General features: G+C 53.0%; 1 protein-coding gene across 5 annotated transcripts in view; it reads left to right on the top strand.

The window, feature by feature from the left end:
* The window catches only part of NTNG2 (netrin G2), a gene marked incomplete at both ends in the record, with an annotated part of 63709 nt that overhangs the window by 21158 nt on the left and 21011 nt on the right, over window positions 1-21540 (top strand). For all 5 annotated transcript variants that reach the window (XM_079707232.1, XM_079707231.1, XM_079707228.1 and 2 more), the window contains one exon: window positions 4110-4753. In XM_079707232.1, the coding sequence (XP_079563358.1) occupies window positions 4110-4753 (644 nt within the window). The remainder of the gene's footprint in view (window positions 1-4109; window positions 4754-21540) is intronic.

The raw sequence follows: 21540 nt of genomic DNA, 5'->3' as shown, positions 1-21540 counted from the left end.
CCCGGGCTGAGGCCGGGGTGGGGGCGGGGGGGGGCAGTGAGCCCTGCAGGTTAGGGCAGCTTGGCTCTGGCAGCCAGGTTGGAGCCCCACGTCCCTTGGCAGAGCCGACTGTGTCAGTCTTCCTGATGACAGACAGGCCGGGTGCAGGGGGGCGTGAGGGATCCAATGTCCCGCCATGGGGACCACAGGAGGCTGGGCAGGTGAGGGAACGTAGGCAGGGGGATGGAGAGGGACCAAGGGAGGGAATTCCCTGGAGGTCCAGTGGTTAGGACTCCGCGCTCTCACTGTGGAGGGCCCAGGTTCAATCCCTGGGTGGGGAACTAGGGTCCCACAAGCCAAAAAAAAAAGGACCAGGGGAGAGGTGAGGTGTTTCACAGCAGCTGGGGGTTGACAGGAATAATATCAACATTCCATATGAGGTCTATTACTATTCATCTAACTATCATTCTATTAATAACTAATTAATAGGATGACCATAATAACTGTAACTTAGTGACTGGTTACTGAGGTCCAAGCCCTATAGGGAGGCTTCACTACACTGTCCCAGATAAGCACACTAACAATCCTGTGATGAATGACGAGGGAACTGGGTTCAAAACGGAATCAGGCAAGGTGGGCTTCCTGGAGGAAGTACAGGGGGAAAAGCTCTAAACACCCAGAGGAGGGAAAGCAGCTGCAGGGGCACAAGCTCAGAGGTGAGAGGGGATGAGACAGCCGGGGAAAAGGCCCAGCTTCAGTGCTGGGTGGATAGCTTTCCAGGTGGGCAGAGTAGCGTGATGCCACCTGGTGCCAGCGTATTGAGAAGCGGGCTGGTAGAGGAGGGCCCCAGAGAGAGCGTCTGGCCGTTCCTCCCACCCTGACCCACGCTTTGCTCACTTGGGGTGAGGCATGTATTCGTTTGCTAGGGCCTGGGTGGCTTAAACCACAGAAATTTATTTTCTCAGGTTCTGGAGGCTGGAAGTCCAAGGTCAAGGTTTGACCCTTGACGACCAAGGCAGGTTGGTTTCTTCTGAGGCTTCTCTCCATGACTTACCAATGGGCCCCTCTGGCTGCTTCTTCACATGGTCACCTCTGTGTGCACGTGCCCCAGGGGTCTCTCAGTGTATCCAAATTTTCCCTTCTTGTAAGGACACCAGCCAGATTGGATTAGGGCCCCCCCTAAGGGCCTCATTTTAATGTACTCACCTTTAAAGGCCCTATTTCTAAATACAGTCACATTCAGAGGTACTGGAGGTTAAGGCTTCAACATATGAATTGGTGGGGGGGCACAGTATACTCCATAACAAGCTGCCAGGGACGGTAGAAGAAGGGAAGCTGTGGGAAGAGGATGATTGCTGGGTCGGGGGAGGGGAGGATGCCCACTTGGGTGCAAACTGTGTCTTCCGGTCCCCAGTGTCCAGGTGTGAGCTCTGAGCCAGCTGAGGGCCTGGGGAGCGGGCTGTCCCCCGTTCATCAACAGGCCTGGACTCTACAAGCCATTGAGCCATCCCCATGGGGCCTTTCAGCCTCTCCCCATTCCGGGCGACATCACAAGATTGCCAACTGGAGTGCAAGGAAGCTTGGACCCCCCTGGGCTGAGCCAGGCCCCTCTCCCTGCCATGTTGTGCATGAGGTCCCTAGAGTTCCAGAACACCTCTGAGGTTGTCCAGGACAGAAGCAGGCTCACCCTCAAACCCCTCCCACCCTCAGGGAGGCCTGGGCCAGTCCTGCCTCGGTTTCCCCATTTGCTCAGTGAGGGGCGTGGACTCAGTGCGGTGCCCCTTCCACCCCAAGTTTTCCAGGTCCTGGGAATCAGCAGGTCTGGCCAGGTGGGGTGGACAGAGGTACCACAGGGGACCCAGGACAGAGCTATTTTGGTGGAACCTGCCTCAGTAAACCCCAGAGCCAACCTGCCCACTGAGGATCCCTGGGTGGCCTAGGAACTGGTCCTCCACTAACGGGCTTCAAAGGTGATGGCCCAAGGTCGCTGCGGTGATGCCAGCTCGGCCCCTCGGGAGACAAGGCGCCCACTGCCACTGGGAGCCGAATGCCTCATTTTAGAATGTGAGGCTTTAACTCAGATCGAAGCCGCTTTGTGTCTGAGCAAACCAGGGCCCTGAAATAGTCATCAAAGGAGCTGCAATTGGTCTGGGGCGCGTGCGGTTCTTAGTGACAGTGTTTCCTTTTAATTAATGGCCTTTATTTTTTAGAGCAGTCTTAGGTTCACCGAAAATGGAGCAGACGGTCCAGAGAGCTCCGAAGACCCGTTTCCCCACACAGTTGCCCCATTATTAACAGCTTGCATTAGCGTGGTACCTTTGTTACATGGATGTGTTGTTGTTAACGCAAGCCCACGTTGACAGCAGGGTTCCCGCTTGGTGTTGCACAAATGTACCATGTCATTTATCCAGCATGACAGTGTCATACAAGATGGCTTCGCTGCCCTAAAAATTCCCTGGGCCCCCCCGCCATTCATCCCTCCAACCCCTGGCAACCACCACGTTAGTGATATTTTCAGGCCTCTGGGTGAGTTCACACGGCAGACCAGACCTGGGGGATGGATTTGAACTGCGGAGGAGGGAAGCCCCGGCTGGAGCCCGCTGGGCCAGGGAGTGGGCTGCCAGCTTTCGGAGGCGGGGTTGAGGGGAGAGGAAGCGTGTGGGGGCCGTGCCCTGCCTTCCCCAGCCGGTGTCCCCCACTGGGCCTGCCAGGCACGTGCCGAGGACCCGGAAAGGACTGCCACAAGGCGCACCTCCTTAAGAGGAGCCCGGGCTGTGCGTGAGGCAGACACGCATGCTGTGGGGACAGAGAGCAGGCTCCAGTGACAGACAGGCCACCGTGTGGCTCCCAGCTCTTCCTAGCAGGGCCTCGGGCAAGGGCTACCAACTTCCAAAGCCCGCGTTGCTTCATCCCGAGCGTGGAGTTGACACTCCCACAATGTGGGTACTGGCGGTGAGCTAGTTACTAAACAGGAGAGAAATGAGATAATGTGCTGGGCACCAGGTGGCTGTGACTTTGACTTCTTCCACCGCCCCTCCTGTTGCTACTAATTGTATTGTCTGAAGGGTCGAGAAGGCGTCTCTGTATAGGAGATGTTTGAAGAGTCAAATGTCCATCAGCAGATGAATGGATAAAGAAGATGTGGCACATATATACAATGGAATATTACTCAGCCATAAAAGGAAACAAAATTGAGCTATTTGTAGTGAGGTGGATGGACCTAGAGTCTGTCATACAGAGTGAAGTAAGTCAGAAAGAGAGAAACAAATACCATATGCTAACACATATATATGGAATCTAAAAGAAATGGTGCTGAAGAACCTAGGGGAAGGGTAGGAATAAAGATGCAGACGTAGAGAATGGACTTGAGGACACGGGGAGGGGGAAGGGTAAGCTGGGGTGAAGTGAGAGAGTAGCGTTGACATATAAACACTACCAAACGTAAAATAGATAGCTAGTGGGAAGCAGCCGCACAGCACAGGGAGATCAGCTCGGTGCTTTGCAATGACCTAGAGGGGTGGGATGGGGAGGGTGGGAGGGAGGCTCAAGAGGGAGGGGATATGGGGATATATGTGTGCATATGGCTGATGCCCTTCGTTATACAGCAGAAACTAACACACCATTGTAAAGCAATTATACTCCAATAAAGATGAAAAAAAAAAGTGTGAGTAGGAATTTGGAGGCAGACAGAGAGCGGAAGGGCATGTCGAGGAGAGGGGACGCCATCTGCAAAGGCTCAGAGGCACAGACAAGGGAGGCTTGGAGGACAGGAGTGCTCAGGTGGGAGGCCAGGAACAGTGGCTCCAGATACGGTGGGAGGTCAGAGTCAATGAGGTAAAGCGGTAGGGCTTTATCCTCCAGGCAGTGGGGAGCCATGGAGTGTCTTGGAGCAGTGACTAGCTCCCGCCCTTCTTGATTGTCTGAGCTTAGAGTAGGAACAAATGTGTTTTCTTGGGAGGCAATAGAGCTGCATGTCTTTATGGGCTTCGGAAGAGAGAGGCTTTCTGGCGCCCGGACATCGGAGCACAGGCTCTGAGACCTCTGGGCAGACACCGGGGCTGGGCTGGGACAAGGCTCCCGGGCCCCCCAGAGCAGTCAGCGTCCACCCTGGTCTTCTCCCCCACCCGCAGGAGAACCCCTACCTGTGCAGCAACGAGTGTGACGCCTCCAACCCGGACCTGGCGCACCCGCCCCGGCTCATGTTCGACAGGGAGGGTGAGGGCCTCGCCACCTACTGGCAGAGCGTCACGTGGAGCCGCTACCCCAGCCCGCTGGAGGCCAACATCACCCTCTCGTGGAACAAGAGCGTGGAGCTGACGGACGACGTGGTGGTGACCTTCGAGTACGGCCGGCCCACCGTCATGGTCCTGGAGAAGTCGCTGGACAACGGGCGCACGTGGCAGCCCTACCAGTTCTACGCAGAGGACTGCATGGAGGCCTTCGGCATGCCCGCCCGCCGGGCCCGAGACCTGTCGGCGTCGGGTGCCCACCGGGTGCTGTGCACGGAGGAGTACTCGCGCTGGGCCGGCTCCAAGAAGGAGAAGCACGTGCGCTTCGAGGTGCGGGACCGCTTCGCAATCTTCGCCGGCCCCAGCCTGCGCAACATGGACAACTTGTACACGCGGCTGGAGAGCGCCAAGGGCCTCAAGGAATTCTTCACCCTCACCGACCTGCGCATGCGGCTGCTGCGCCCGGCGCTGGGCGGCACATATGTGCAGCGGGAGAACCTCTACAAGTACTTCTACGCCATCTCCAACATCGAGGTCATGGGCAGGTAAGGCCCGGGGGTGACCTGGTACCCGGGATGTTACCTGCTTCCTGGGATATTACCAGATACCTGGAGTGTTACCTGAGGCCTAGGATGTTACCTGTTTCCTGGCATGTTATCTGATACCTGGGATGTTACCTGGTACCTAGGACGTTACATGGTTCCTGGGACATTACCTGGTACCCAGGATGTTACCTGGTTCCTGGAATATTATCTTGTTCCCAGGATGTTACCTGTTTTCTGGGATATTCTCTGATAACCTGGAATGTTACCTGATACCTAGGATGTTACGTGATACCTGGGGCATTACCTGGTACCTGGAATGTTACCTGGTGTTACATCAAAGGGGCTACCTGTGATTTTCCATGGAGGGAGGTGAATGGTGGAAGATAAATGTCCTCCGTAGGGCCGAGGATACCTCTAGCCACAGGGCTGGGAGGTCTGGAGAGGGTGGGTGGAGCTGAGCAGACCTGTGCGGTGTGGGTGGGGCTTGAGCTAAAGCCTGGTGCTCAGGAGGTACAATGTAACTGGCCACGGACTCAATGAATGAGCACTCGAGTCTGGGGGGTGCCCGAGACCGCCTTAGGCTCCAGGATTTGCTAGAACGACTCACAGAGCCTAGCAAAGCCGTTATACCCACAGTTGCTGTTGTTACAATGAAAAGATACAGATTACAACCAGCAACAGAGAAAGGTGCAGAAGGCGGGCTCTGGGAGGTAGCAGTGCGAGCTTCCCGTCATCCTCTCCCAGCGCAGCACCGATGTGTGACAGCACGTGTGGAGTAGCACCAGCCAGGGGAGCTTGCCCGAGCCTGGGTATCCAGGGGTTTTATTGGGAATTGGTTACGTAGGCATGGCTGACTGCCCACGTGGTTGACCTTGGTCCCCAATTCCTTGACCCACAGGTCATGCTGATACTACATGGCCCAAGGCCACCATCATAAATCACATCATTAGCGTAAATTATCTGGAGTGGCCCAAGGCCCCAGGTAGACAAAGACACTCTCATTAGGCGGACATTCCAAGGCTCATAAACTCCTCCCAGGAGCTAGTTAAGGGCCAGACTTTTCTTTGGACTATGTAGCATGTGACAACCCAACCCTGCCGAGTTATTCCTTTACTCACAGCTTTGGAGAAGAAGATGTTTTGTGGACACTTTTGGGGGAGGCCAAAGACCATCATAGGAGGTACAAACAGCCTTTGATTCCCAGGAACTCTTTAGGTTGCAGATGATAAAATGGTCGCACGCTGTCCCAGATCATCTGTTCATTTGACAGATGACCTGCTGGTCAGTAGGGGCAAGGCCTTTATCCCAAGCCACGGATATAACACCCTGGTCTGCACTCAAGAGCGAGGCTTGGGGGGACCCATTGCTGGTAAGCAAGGGGTCAGTCATAAGGGGCAGCAGCATGTAGCACAAGAACTCTCTAAGTGTGGTTCCTGGACCGGCAGCATTAGCGTCACTTGGAAACTTGTTACAAATGCAAATTCTCGGGCCCCGTGCCAGACCTGCTGTATCGTAAATCCCAGGAGTGAGGCCCAGCAATCTGTGTTTTCATAAGCTCTCTGGAGAATTCGGATACACACTCACGTTTGAGAACCGCTGCTGTGACAGTTGCAGTAGGCATTCTGGAGCCAGATGGCCTGGGGTGAATTCCCGGCTCTGCCATCGACAGGCTGTGAGCCTCTGGACGAGGACCTCTCTGCACCTCAATTTCCCCATCTGTAGAATGGGGATGATAACGAGCATCCTTCTCTCATTGGATCGTGGTAAAAGCTAAATGAGTTAGGGTTAGAGTTGATGATATACTCAGAACTACTGTGAGCTTGTGTTTATTACATCGTAGTTTAAGCTACTGTGGGTTTAGCACGTCACGCATGCTAAAAAAGTGTTTATTGAATAAGATACATCGTGTTCAAAATAATGGCGTCTGAGAACTGGGGCAGGTTGAGGAAGGACCAAGTGGAGACCCAAGGGTGTTGGGGCATAATTAGGGCCAGGAGCATGGCTTAGGCCAGTTAGGGCAGGGGCTGCACCAGAACCCAGCTGGGACAACATACCTTGGGCAGCTTTCCACGACAGGCTCTACAGACTGCCCGAGTATATAATCACTGATGAGTGCAAAAACCAGTTTGCTGCGTGGTGTGTATAGTGTAATTGCATTTTTGTAAAATATATAATATGCCCGCACACGTGATTTCTCTGTTGACGTTGACATTGGAAAGAAGCCCGTTCGGGCCCGGGAGCATCGTGGATGTGGGGAAAGGCTAGAAGCTCATGTACTAACTTCTCACTGTGGTCACACCTGCGGACTAGGGGTGGGCAGGGGCGGTGTGGGGTTTTGGTTTTCCGCTGTGTCTGCATTTTATTTTCCTTCGACTCTGTGTGGATTCCAGGTGGGCCAAGGCCAAGGCAAGTGATTCATGAGGTGGGGTCAGTTCAAGACCAGCAGGTGGCAGTGAGGCAGGTGCACATGCAGGGGCCTGTGGTTCTGACACCCGTGACTCCTAGCCCACCCGCACTTGGGGCAGGCTATTCTAAACCAGGAGTGGTCTGGAGACCGCCTGATATATGGCAGCTATTGTGGTAGCAGGGAGTCAAGGATCGACATCCTGCTCCTGTTTCTCGGATCTGTGTGCAGGCTTTGGGCCGTTGGTCATCTTGGTGACCTCTGCCAGCCCTGGGGATGTGATGGTCTGGTTCTTTTAAGACCCTCCCATCCACCAACCCAACAGCTTAGCAGTTTGGAGGTAGGAACAAGATCCCCACTCCTTCTGGGGGCTGTGGTCCCTTTTCTGACCTCCTTGGGCTGCTACGGGCATGTCCCTCATCTTCAGGAGTCTAATCAAGGGCCCGCCTGCCACTTCATTAGGCGGCTCGTGCAGGGTCCTGAGGTCCGGGCCGGCTGCAGGGTCTGCGCTGGATGGTGACAGCCAGGACCTGTAGGGCCCCTTACACCTCAGCCAGGGGTGAAGGTCATTTTTCTCTTAGGAAGGACTCTGAGATGCGGAAGTGGGGCAGATCGTATTTGGGGAGGGACAGAGGGGGGCAGGAGATAGTCTCAGCTTTTCAGCCTCATCTGAATCAAGAGGGCTGTTCTGGTGCCAGGTGACCTGGGGGTCAGGTGAGCTGGGTTCCAGCCCCGCCCCTCAGCACTCCTCTCTGGACCTCAGTTTCCTGTCTGTAACCTGAGGCCTGGGGCTGCCTGGAGCCCGTGCCTCCCTGGCAACGTGGCAGGGCGGTCCCTGCCCGGCAGCTTCCAGTTCCCGCTGGCACCCAGCCTCTGTGGGTGGTGGGGATTAGCTGTAATGGTGGTGAAAATACGCAATCAATTCACAGATAAAGTAAGTACTCTTCAGGCGGCTGGTTGGCAGGAAAGTGGCAGCTTGGCTAATCGATTAATTAGGTCTGGTTAGATGCTTCAGCAATGGGCTGTGACTTCCTCTACTTTTCCTTTTTAAATTCCAGGTGGGGAAGTCCAGCTGTGCCTGGGAGCCAGAGAGGCCAGAGAGGCAGGATGGGGTGGCAAAGATGCCCGTGGGCCCACCCAGATGACGCTCTTGGTGTTCCTGAGTGTGACCTGAGGATCCTGGGGCTCTCGGGTGCTGGGATTTCAGACTGAACCTGTTCTGGTATTTGCTCAGAATTTCATGACCCAGAGTTACACGGTGCCTCCCCCGGTGGCCTGCTAACAATAGTAGCTGATATTTATTGAGTGTTTGCTATGGGCTCCTTTCCTGCTGAGCAGTGAGCTAAGGGCTTACATGCATCTTAGTTAATCAATAGTCATTCACTTCCCACATGGTTATTAAATCTCTAAGACCCCACAAGCTGGTGCATTGAGCAAGCCGGACCTGATCTCCACCCCATAGAGCCTTTCCCAGAGGGACGGAATTCCCCTCCACCTCGTGTTTTTATTTATTTATTTATTTATTTATTTATTTGGCTGTGCCGGGTCTTAGTTGCGGCATGCGAACTCTTAGTTGCAGCATGTGGGATCTAGTTCCCTGACCAGGGATTGAACCCAGGCCCCCTGCATTGGGAGCGCAGAGTCTTAGCCACTGGACCACCAGAGAAGTCCCACCACCTTGTGTTTTTAGATAAGGAGGCCGAGATCAGGGGACGTAAGTAGATCACACAGCGAAACTGAACACCAAACTGTCAAGGTCCAGCCCAAGTGTGCCCAAGCTCAAGTCCATCTCTCTATGGAATCTAAAGGTCTTTGATACCATGGATGCTTCCAGCCCTGTCACTCATGTCAGCTATTTCCAGCCAGCAAGCACCTGGCTCTGGGGGAGGAGGATGGAGCAGATGGAGAAGCCCAGGCCCCTGGGGATGAGGACCTGGTACAAATCAGGGGGTGAGAGGAAGAAGGAGAGAGAACCGCAGCCCCACAGGGCAGCGGTGCAGGGAGCAAAGTAGCCACCGGCCTCCCCTCCCTTCAGGACCAGGCAAAACAGCCTTGCCAGGCCCGCTTACTCTGGGTCTGAGATAAAGAGAAGAGGGGGGTCCCGCCCGTTAAGTTGTTCCCATTCCTGGAAGGCTGGGAGGGGGCGGGAGCGATTTTCTCCTTCCACACACAGGGAAACTCAGGTGTGGACTGGAAGAGCGGCCGGCTTTAACTGGGCAAGTCCGGGGTGGCACCGGATTTGAGGAGGAATGAGATGGTGCTTGGAGAAGAGACAAGGCCCCCACCTGCACCCCTAAAGCAGTGGTCAAGGGCAGCCAGACCCACATCCAACCAGCTTCATACAGGAGAGCATTTTACTTTATTTATTTATTTTTTTAATATTTATTTATTTTATTTTTGGCTGCGTCAGGTATTAGTTGCGGCACATGGGGTCCTTCGTTGCCGCACACGGGATCTGGCACGCGGAATCTTTCGTTGCAGCACGTGGGCTTCTCTCTAGTTGCGGCATGCGGACTTGGTTGCCCCACGGCATGTGGGATCTTAGTTCCCCCACGGCATGTGGGATCTTAGTTCCCCAACCAGGGATCAAATCCCCGTCCCCTGCATTGGAAAGTGGATTCTTAACCACTGGACCGCCAGGGAAATCCTCACGAGGGCATTTTAAAACAACGGGCTCCCCAGCCCCACTGCTAAGAGCTCTGGATCCCATAAGTTTGGTTCGAGGTCCAGAAGAGATTTATCTTTACAAATCTCCGCAAGGAAGTGGAGAGTTGGGAACCCCCAGGTAGAAGTTGGCATCATTAGACCAACCAGGGTTTGAATCCTGCCTCCATCACTGATTAGCTGGATCACCTTAACCTGTCTAAGCCTCAGTTTTCCCAACTGCAAAATGGAGATATGATAACGACCTCACCAGCTTGGGGTGAGGCTTCAGTGAAATGATGTATTTGAAGAGCTTACCCTAGTGTCCCATTCCTCTGGGTAGGTGGCCAGAGAGGTCAGGGAGAGAGGCAGACCAGATGTTGCCACATCTTCTGATGTTGTGAGAGAAGGCACATAGCAGATATATATGTGAAATCACTTGCTTTTTGAAATACTGGCACCTACTTCAAAGTTCTTTGAAAATCCTGTGCAGGTAAAACAAAACACACCTGCAACCCCAGGCAGCTCACAAGCTGTCAGTGTGCCCCCTCTGCTCTGAGACCTGCCCGTCTTCTCACAGCTGTGACAGCATAGCCGCTACACTCACAGTATTCTGCAGGCCTCTGGCAGGGTGGGCACCTGGGATCTGAAGTGTGGACAAATTCCAGGTAAACAGCCTGCTAACTCTGGGTCTGGGGCAGAGGGAAGGGGAAATGGTCATCCTATTCTCACCCTCAGGCCCTGCCCCAGGGCAAAGTCCTCCACCCAGAAAACTCTTGGAGGCTCCAGGGAACCAGTCCAGCTGGGCCTTAGCCAGCCAAGGACAGGAAAGGAAGAGTGAGTTCCCCATTCTTGGAGGTATTCAAGCCAAGCAGGATGGTGTTGGTGGGAGATGACGGAGAGAGGTCCCACGCATCAGATGAAGGTCCTGTGCACCTGATCTGTACACCATTGATTAAGTGAACAGGAACTATAGATACCATTGTAAAATTTGGTAGGTGTGAGAATCCACCGGCTTTCCCAGATGCTGCTGGGGTCTGGCTTCTCATCCAAGGCCCTGGGCCAGCCAGCGCCCGCCTGGTTTTCTCCTCCCTTGACCCCCTGCCCCTTTCTTGCCTTCTTGTCTTCTTCCATAAATGTCCTGCCGTATTGATCACCCAGTAACTGGAGATAGACGGAACTTAGGACGAGAATAGAAACCGCAGGAGGGAAGAAGGCTTTGTGCACGTGTGTGTGTGTGTGTGTGTGTGTGTGTGTGTGTGTGTGTGGAGGGGAGGGGGAGGGGATCAGAGAGCACAGAGGCCTTTCTGCACGTACTTGCTCCGCCCTCCGTCTAGTCTCTTCCGTCGCTGATCCACAGGGAACATGGGCGAGAAGTGAAGCGTGTGATTTTATTCTGCCTGCATGGACCCCTGTAGCTCTGTGACCCCCACCTGGGGTTGCGGGGTGGGGCTCCCCCCTTTAGTAACATTAGCTGTCATTGCTGAGCAGTTCTTATGGGCCATGTGGTATTCTAAGTCCCATATGTGTGTTTCCTCATGGAGTCCTGCCCCTTGAGGGTCATTGTCCCCAGTACGCAGATGAGGAAACTGAGGCTTGGAGGTTAAGAAGTAGATGGAGGTGCCCCCTTAGGATGACTACTGTCAGAAAAACAGAAAACAATGCGTGTTGGCAAGGACGTGGACAAATATGAACCCGTGTGCGCTATTGGTAGGAATGTAAAATGGTGCAGCTGCTGTGGAAAACAGTTTTTTGGTTCCTCAAAAAATTAAACACAGAATTCCCATATGATCCAGCAGTTCCACTCCGGGGTATATACCCAAAAGAACTGAAAGCAGAGACTTGAATAGATATTTGTGCATCCATGTTCCTAGCAGCATTATTCGCATGGTGGAAAGGTGGAAATAACCCAAGTGTCCATCAACTGATGATGGATTAACAAAATGCGGTCTATACACACCATGGAATATTATTCAGCCTTGAAAAGGAAGGAAATCCTGACACCTGCTACAACGTGGATGATATAAACCAGACAGAAGGACAAATACTGTGTGAGTCCACATATGTAAGGCACCAGCAACAGGCAAATTCATAGAGATGGAAAATAGGATAAGGTTGCCAGGGGTTGGAGGGAGCGGGGAATGGAGAGTTATTTAGAGGGTATAGAGTTTCTGTTTGGGATGATGTAAGTGTTCTGGAAAAGGATTTTTCTTTTTTTTATGGATCAAAATCATTTATTTATTTATTTTTTAACATCTTTATTGGAGTATAATTGCTTTACAATGGTGTGTTAGTTTCTGCTTTATAACAAAGTGAATCAGTTATACATATGCATATGTTCCCATATCTCTTCCCTCTTGCGTCTCCCTCCATCCCACCCTCCCTATCCCACGCCTCTAGGTGGTCACAAAGCACTGAGCTGATCCCCCTGTGCTATGCAGCTGCTCCTCACTAGCTATCTATTTTACATTTGGTAGTGTATATATGTCCATGCCTCTCTCTCACTTTGTCACAGCTTGCCCTTCCCCCTCCCCATGGAAAAGGATATTTTTTTAAAGGTAATTGCTTTTATTTGTTTGTTTGTTAATTTTATTTTATTTTTGGTGGTGCTGCACAGCTTGCAGGATCTTAGTTTCCTGACTAGGGATTGAACCCTGGCCACAGTGGTGAAAGCACTGAGTCCTAACCACTAGACGACCAGGGAAGTCCCTAGAAAAGGATACTGATGGTAGTTGCACAATAACGTGAATGTACTTAATGTCACTGAACTATACACTTTTTCTTTTTTTGCCATACGCGGGCCTCTCACTGTTGTGGCCTCTCCCGTTGCGGAGCACAGGCTCCGGACGCGCAGCCTCAGCGGCCATGGCTCATGGGCCCAGCCGCTCCACGGCATGGGGGATCCTCCTGGATCGGGGCACGAACCCTTGTCCCCTGCATCGGCAGGTGGACCCTCAACCACTGCGCCACCAGGGAAGCCCCAGAGTTCTGTTTTGACCTGTTGCTGTGAGGTGCCCTTGAGGCATGGGAGCATTTGGACGTCCAAGTCTGAAGGGCAGGCAACCCAGGAATCCCGGGCTTAGAGATGACCCGCGACGCCATGGGAGCGTGTGAGGCTCTGAGAACGAGGAGGAAGATGAGGGCTGGCCTGGGATGGAGCCCTGGGAAGTTGGACAGTGAAGGCAGGACATGGAGAGCAAGGAGCCATAGAGGGGAGAAAATCGGGAAGGATGGTGCCCCAAAGCCCAGCGGGCGGAGCCTGTCCAGGGGGCATGGGCATCAGTGTCCAGTGCCACTGAGTGGTCCAGACAGAGGACAGCCAGGTGGGTCCGTGGCCTTAACAACATGGAGGTCAAAGGTGACCTTGGGAGAGCAGATATGGGGGAGTCAGGGACAAAGCCCATCTTGGGTGGATTTCAGGGTGAATGCAGAAAATTTTAAAAGAATGAATGAGGGGTAAAAAAAACCCAAAAGTGGTGTTGATAAGGCTTTCAAGAGGTTTGATCATGAAAGGGAGCAGGGAAATGGAGTACAAGCTGGTGGGGAGTTTGAGGGAAGGAAAGGTTTCTTCCTGAAAAGAGGGAGGGACCGCAGCACCCTGGGGTTCTGGTGATGATGCAGAGATAACAGAAAGGAACAGCAGGGGAAAGTGCTAGAGAAAGCCATCAGCGAGGGGTGGAGGTCCTTGAGAGGATGGGGTGGTGGGGGGGTGGGCTTCCACGTTGTACAAGGAGAAGAGAACAGGTGCGGGCTGACAGACAATACTTAGGCCAGAAACCCCGCATCTTACACTTCTAAAGACCCCATATCGTCCCGGCAACCAAGGGCAGCCATCCTCAGGGCTCCGAGGTCTCTTTGTAATGAGTCGATAGCAGCACATCTTGGTGTCAAAGAGAAGACTGCGTTTGAATTCAGACTCTTTCGTTTGCTAGTTTATGGTCCAGGGCAAGTCTCTTCAATTTTCCCGAGCCTCAGTTTCCCCGTCTGTGAAATGGGATCCTACTGTTTTGAGGACTGTCTGAGAACTTGTAGGTCAGCTCAAGGCCCGACGTGCAGTAGGTGCTTGGGAAATGGGAGCCCTTGTTATTTGTAAGGAATCAGTATTTAGTTACCTGAACAAAACCCCATTTCCACGGGTACATCGCTCACCTGGGGGACCCTCTCCAGCCAAGTTGAATCCCTGGATCTCTGCTCCTGTCTGGCTCTCTGCCCCTCCCCCAGCTTGGCGATTGGAGGGACCTTATTAGCTGTAACTGAGGCTAGTGAGGCATGGGCAGGACAGACAGGGCTGGAGTGGGGACTCCTGCCCCGGCTGGGCCGCTTCTCTACCCCACAACAGGGGGAGCCTGGAGTGGGTCATTTTGAAGGCTTGCTGGCACGCTGCCCATATCAAGCATGTTTTATTTATTTATTTTTAATTAATTTATTTATTTGGTCACGTCGGGTCTTAGTCACGGCACGCGGGATCTTCACTGCGACGTGCGGAATATAGTTCCCTGACCAGGGATTGAACCCGGGGCCCCTGCATTGGGAGCGCGGAGTCTTAACCACTGGACCACCAGGGAAGTCCCTCAAGCACGTTTTAGATTTACAGGTGCTCCCTTATATGTACACACGTCCCTGCCCCACCTGCACGCGTGAATCCACTTCTACAAGCACCGGTCACATACACATCACACGCTCCACAGCCTTCACGCAACCCAGCTCACAGAGGCTGACCCGTAGGACAAAGCCGAGGCTCCTGCAGGAGCCCAGGGTCAACGAGGGGCCTTGTCTGGGCTGCCCTGGCCTCGGGGAGTCCGGGTGCCTCACCCCCATTTGGAGTTGCCTCTTTCCACTCTGGGGAAATGCCCACCTCTGGATTCCTTTTTTTTTAATATCTTTTTTTAAATCGAAGTATAGTTGATTTGCAATGTTGTGTTAATTTCTGGTGTACAGCAAAGTGACTCAGTTATGCATATATATATACATTCTTTTTTATATATTCTTTCCCATTATAGTTTAATCGTAGGATAACTATATCATATTGAATATAGTTCCTTGTGCTATACAGGAGGGCCTTGTTGTTTATCCATTCTATATATAAAAGCTTACATCTGCTGACCCCAACCTCTCACTCCACCCCTCCCCCAACCCTCTCCCCCTTGGCAACCACAAGTCTGTTCTCTACGTCTGTGAATCTGTTTCTGTTTCATAGTTAGGTTCATCTGTGTCATATTTTAGATTCCACATATAAGTGATATCACATAGTATTTGTCTTTCTCTTTCTGACTTACTTCACTTAGTATGATCACCTCTAGGTCCATCCATGTTGCTGCAAATGGCATTATTTCATTCTTTTTTATGGCTGAGTAGTATTCCATTGTATGTATGTACCACATCTTCTTTATCCATTCATCTGTCAATGGACATTTACGTTGCTCCGTGTCTTGGCTATTGTGAATAGTGCTGCTATGAACATAGGGGTGCCTGTAGCTTTTTGAATTAGCGTTTCGTCTGGATATATACCCAGCAGTTCGATTGCTGGATCATATGGTAATTCTGTTTTTAGTTTCTGAGGAACCTCCATACTGTTCTCCATAGTAGCAGCACCAACTTACATTCCCGCCAACAGTGTAGGGGGGTTCCCTTTTCTCCACACCTTCTCCAGCATTTGTTATTTGTAGACTTTTTAATGATGGCCGTTCTGACCGGTGTGACCACCTCTGGATTCCTACCCACTCCTCCCATCCCACTCTGTCAGCCTGAGCAGTTTCCTACATGGACCCCATCACTACCCCTGCCCCACGGAGAGGGGCACACGCCGCATCAGGATTTTGTTTGGGGAGAGGACTGGCCTTGCCCCCTTCAGCCTTGCCCCTTCCACGAGGAGGTTTTTCCCCAAACCCAAACCCAGTCACGTCACTGCCCTGAACAACGCCCTTCAGCGGCTTCCCATTGACCTTAGAAACTCCGTTCCCATGGACCACACATCCCTCCTCTCGCCTCCCTGGGCAGCCTGGGCCCTGAGTCCTCACAGGCCAGCCCCCTGCCCGGAGCTGGGTCCCTCTGACTCGCCTCTGGGCTGCTGCTCCTGCCTGGAGCACAACGCACCCCGTCCACCCCTCCCGTCTGGCAAACGCCTCATTCCTCAGGGCTTGGCTCAGAGACGCCTCGCCTCTCCGGGGTCCCCGCAGGCTGGAGATCTGGGCGGCCAGGCCTTGCCTCCCCTCCTCTGGCCTTCAAAGAGCACAGCAGTCCCACTGCATCGTCACACGTGCGTTGCTGCACACACACTCCCGTACCCAGCTGCCCTCCCCCTTCCCCACCCCGGGCTCTGAGCTCGGAGAGAACAGGCTCTGGGTCTGTGTTCTTGACCCTGTAAGGCCAGCACTGAGAACCAGGCAGGAATGCTGTGTATTCGTTGAAATCATCCGCTCATTCATCCATGAACAAATGAACTCACTTACATGAACAAATGGGTCTTAATATCCATAACTCTTTCGGAGGAGAAGGGGTCTGGAATCCGGGAGCCAGGAGGTGGGTAGACAAAACCAACGGGCTGGCTGACCCCCACCACCCCATCGCTGCCGCTCCACCATCACGCCCAGCACTCCTCACATTTCCCCCCTCCCCCAACCCAGGCCTGGCCCTTCCCTCCAGGGTGTTGAGCCCTCCCAACAGGGGAAGAGGTGAGCTTGCTTTAGTCAACCAGCCTGGTCATACCCACCGTGTCTCCCCCAGGCCACACGCCCGAGCCCCCCAACACCCCTCCATCGGCCTCTCTCCTGTTGGCTGGGAAGCTGCCTCTGGCTTCATAATGGGTAATAGGATTTATCAATAGACTGGAGGAGGTGATGTACGTTAAAGCACTTAATATAAAAGGACTTCGCACAGAAGCCCAAATCTGATTTGGCAATGAACTCAATTGCCAGCCTGACTGCGTTCCAGGAGATGCAGCAGCCGGCATTTATCCACATTACCCCGAGAGAGAGCCAGGTCACGCCAGGTGGCCGAGGCCTTGCACACTGTGCCCCGCAGCTCGGCTTTCAGTGCCCCCTCTTCTCGGGGTCTCAGGCCTTGACTTGAAGCCTTTTGACCCAGACGGTTCAAGTTCTCCAGCATCCAGGAGCCCTCTTTCCACTAGTACCTTAGCCCTGCCCCCATTCCACTAATTAGCTATGAGTCCAATATTTTACAGGCTTCCCTGAACAAGATCCCCAACTATGGCCTTCTCATTACTGGTCACCTCTTGATCCAGCCCCTCTGGGATCAGGGGCGGTTCTCCTGACCATTGCTTGCTTCCTTGAAGGCTGCCAATCTCTCCACGCAGCTGGGCACCAGCTGAGGACATGGGCTCTCCCTTAATCCCCCAAAGAAGATCTGACACCCCCAGGCCACAGTGATCCATCACACGTGGACTCACAGGCTGGGGCAAGTGGAGGAGAACGATCACGTACAAAGAGAACCCTTCAAAGGATGGCCATTAGCCAGCACTGACCTGGAGACCCGGCCATTGGCTGTGGCCACCTGCTGCCTGGGAGGGGCAGCCCCTGGATCACCTCTGTCGTGAGCCCCCAGCCCCCTCTCATGGCCGCATCCTTCCTCCCTGGAGTCCAGGCCTCCAGCCCCAGATGCATGAGCCCCTCCACAAGGGAAGTGCCCTTCTCGAGGTCAGCCTTCTCCCTCATGTGTCCACCCTCACGTGCTAACATCTCCAGGCCAGCATAGGCTTGGGGTTTGCTTCCCTATAAACCCAACAGCCCACTGAACTATTTTTCCCCAAACAAAAGAACAGTCTTTCCCCAGAAATAAATGCTCTCTCTGACAAGAGAAATAGGAAGACACTGCCGGCGGCTTTAAAATAGAAGTTTGTTTCAAGCGACTCTGGCCTTCAAGGTGTCAGAAATACACCCATCCACTCCCAGAAGGCTCCATATGCAATGGTGTTTGGACAAGTGATAAAAGAAGTGGGAGAGACACCAGGAAGAGGTGATCAATTACCAAGACCCTCCGGGGGGTCCTGGGCTCTCCCGGGCGCCCCACCTGTGCTCACCGCGGGGTCCCTGTGACTGCCCTGAAATCCTGGCAGGTTTGCCCATTGAGGGGAGCCAGCCCCGGCTCCCTCCTCCCTGCCCGGCTCCGGCCCCCGGCTCTCTCGCTCCCCTAAACCTACCACTTCCCCATCTTTCCCCCAGGAGCCGATGACATCACTCTTTCCGGCAGCCAGGAGTTGACCTACATTCCTCCACCCTCCTGTCTGGGAGGCGCTCCAAACGCCCCGCTTCTCTCACCCTGAGGAGAGGAGGGCCCGGCTCACGATTTTCGGTTTTCGTGGCGCACTGGTGCCAGGTCCGTGTCCAGATGGCACTCCCGCCAGCAGCTCCCAGGCACTGCCTGCCCCTCCCTGCAGGGCAGGGCACGCTGGCGCCTGGTACGGGCCGGTGCCCCTGCCGTCCCGACAACTGCTTCGTGCGGCTGTCAGGCCCCCGGCCGGGCCCGGCAGGTGGACAGGAGTGGGTGAAGTCAGCACGTCAGTCTCCTCCTGGCAAGAGCAGGGCACATTTCCCTGAGAACTTGGGTTGTCTGGGATGGTCTTCCCGTGCAAGTGAGACTCTGTCCTGCCTCCATCATGGTCCCCTGGGGCTCGTTAGGGACTCATCAACTGGAGAAAAAGAAACAACTTAGTGACTTAGAGGAGAAGGCAGCCGTGGCCTCCTCTCTGGAGGGCAGGCAGCCCGGCCAGCTTCTGATGGGTGGGTGGGGACACCCAGGCCAGGCCTTGAGAGGGGTCAGGGGTCGGGCCAGAGGGCCATGGCTCACCACGTGGGTGAGCAGGAGGGGCAGGTAGGGCGGCCAGATAAAATGCAGGATGCCAGCTAAATCTGAATTTCCGATGAACCACAAACAATGTTTTTAGTGTAAGCGTGTGTCCCAGATATTTCATGGGACACATACAGGCAAACCTTGTTTTATTGCTCTCCCTTTATTGAACTTCGCAGATAATGTGGTTTTTTTTACAAATTGAAGGTTTGTGGCAACCCTGCCTCGAGCAAGCCAATTGGTGCTGTTTTTCCAACAGTGTTTGCTCACTTCAGGTCTCTGTGTCACATTTTGGTAATTCTCGCACTACTTCAATCTTTTTTTCATTATTATTATTATATTACATTGGTTGTGACGATCAGTGATGTGATGTTACTGCTACAACTCACCAAAGGCTCAATTGATGGTTAACATTTTTCACAATATAATATTTTTTTAGTCAAGGCATGTACAGTTTTTTAGACATAATACTATTGCACACTTAATAGGCTACAGTATAGTGTAAACAGAACTTTTATATGCGCTGGAAAACCAAAAAAATTCATGTGGCTCGCTTTATTGCGATATTTGCTTTATTGGTCTGGAGCTGAACCCGCAGTATCTCCGAGACACGCCTGTACCTATACTAAAAAATTATTCAGTGTTTACCTGAAATTCAAAGTTAACCAGGCATGCTATATTTTTATTTGCTAAATCTGGCAATTGTAGTGACAGGAGGCCCTTCATGGAGACGACTCTAAGAGAACAGTGGGCGTGTCCCAAGGGGCCTGGAGAAAAGGCCAGCTGATCTCGGCGGGGGGGCTCTGGGGTAGGGTGTTGGCAGGACAGCATGGATAAGGGGACCTGTCCCTTGGGGCTGGGCACCTGGGGGCTGCCGAATAAGGACAATCTTTGTTCCTGGGGATCTCCCCAGATTCCCACCGATGTCACTTGTTGGCCATTAGCAATGGCAAAGCAGCTGGTATTTATGGGGGGCTCCCTATGTGCCCGACCCTGTGCTGAACACGCCCCATGGGCCAGCCCATCTTCATCCTCTCAATAGCCCTGTCCTGTGGAAACCGTCAAGTCCCCAGTTTTACGGACCCGGAGACTAAGACCCTGCAGTCACCTGCCACCACACTGCTCCAGCCGCAATACCGCCTGGCTTTCACTGAGCCGTGAAGGCTCATCCGTGCCAGATGCTGTGCAAAGAGCTTCTGTGCATGGTCTCCTCCCTCCTTTCCTTTCCTCCTTCATTCATTCAGCCGCTATTGATTGAGAGCCCACTGCGTGCCAAACAGTATATTAGGCACCCATGAACAACTAAATAGAAAAGTTGAAAAGCTAAGATGTAATTCAACCCTTCCAAATTGCAAACGAAAGGTCTGAGATCCGGAGAAGTGACTCACTCAAGGTCACCCAGGCAAATCAGGAGCAGGGAATCTGCTCTGACTCTGGCTGCTGACTCAGTGTCTCTGTCCCTCCGTTACCCCCCATTCTGATGGAGCCACTCCTGCTGCCATCCAAAGGGTCAAAGCCCTGGGATTCTGTGATGGGGCAGGCAGCAGATCCTGATGGGCTGGGAGTGGACTGCTGGCCAATGGCAGGCCCCATGGGCTGGCCGGCCTTGCCCTGTCCCTCTTCCATTATTAAATAATGTTCCCTGATGGATGAGCCGAAAAGTGCTGTGTAGCGGGGTCAGGTGGCTCAGGTGATGGCTTTCTGGTGAGATTGATGGTTCTCAAAGGTCAAATTCAGAAAGTAATTCCCTAGGAAAATTGATCGCATGGATGCAGGAGAAATTCTCGGGCCAGCGGTAGAGCCAGGAGTCTGGACCACCCACCTACGTCTAGACACAGGCTGCAGTTGGTGTTAGAAAGAAAGTTAGGAAAGGGAGCTTTCTTCTCCTGCATTTCCTTGGCTAAGGCTGGGCCTCAGTATTGGTAATGGGCTTGGGAGTATCTGTCTGGTGGCCCCTCCCCACTGGCCTTCATTATCCAAGTGGAATCAACATAAGGCAAGTGCCGGGAGAGACAGGCCAATAGAATGGTGATGAAGTCCAAGTCTGGCACCCAATAGTTCTGGGTTCAAATCCAGCCTCTTCTACCCAGAGACCTGGGGGTGAGTTTGTGACACTTGACCTACTACAGTCTTATATCCTTACCTATAAAATGGGAAGAGTGATGCCTTCTGGGTTTTCACAAGGATTCTGTTAATAACGCACGTCACCTGTCCACCTATGAGTGCTCCTTAGAGTATTTATATATGCTTGCTTATTTATTTTAATTTCATCTCCCGAGGGCCTTCTGGAATAGGGAAGAGAAACCTCAGGACAGCAGCCTGAGGGAAAGGGAAAGGACGTGACTGTGTCCTTTGGGGGAATTGTGGGCAGGTTGGATTTCTCTGAGCCTATGTCTGTCTGAGAACCAGCACTGGAGACCCTCCAGGCCGCCACCCCCTTCTTAAAGTGGGGCTCACCAGCTGTGTGGCCTTGGGCAACTTGCTGAACTTCTCTGTGCCCCATTTCCTTGTCTGTAAAATAGAGATAATAGCAATAAACCTTTCATGAGCTTCTTGTGAAGAACTGACACATTCATTCAAGGAAAGCTCTCAGGACCCCATCTCTAGACGCTCATAAATATAAGAAATGAGAAAACCAACAAGACACTAGCATTTGCCAAGTGCTTATATGCATGTCTTCAGGGCCATGTCTCAGTTGTTCCTTATGACAACCATATGAGGTAGGTGCCACTGCCATCCCTATTTTACAGATGAGAAAACAGAGGCCGAGGAACTTCAGCAACCCTCCTAAGGTCACACAGGAAGTGGCAGAACATCCCAGGCTAGGGCGACCAGGGGTCAGGGCTACCATCTTACAATCAACAGGAAAGGCAAGAGAAGTATGAACCCCAAATGAGCACCTGTGTGCGAGGCTGGGTGATATGGCAGGTGCATTACT

Source organism: Hyperoodon ampullatus, assembly GCF_949752795.1.
Source record: "Hyperoodon ampullatus genome assembly, chromosome: 6".
In the NCBI taxonomy this organism is placed as follows: Eukaryota; Metazoa; Chordata; class Mammalia; order Artiodactyla; family Ziphiidae; genus Hyperoodon; species Hyperoodon ampullatus.
Note: the sequence above shows the minus strand (reverse complement) of the source record. Positions and strands in the feature narration are given on the sequence as shown.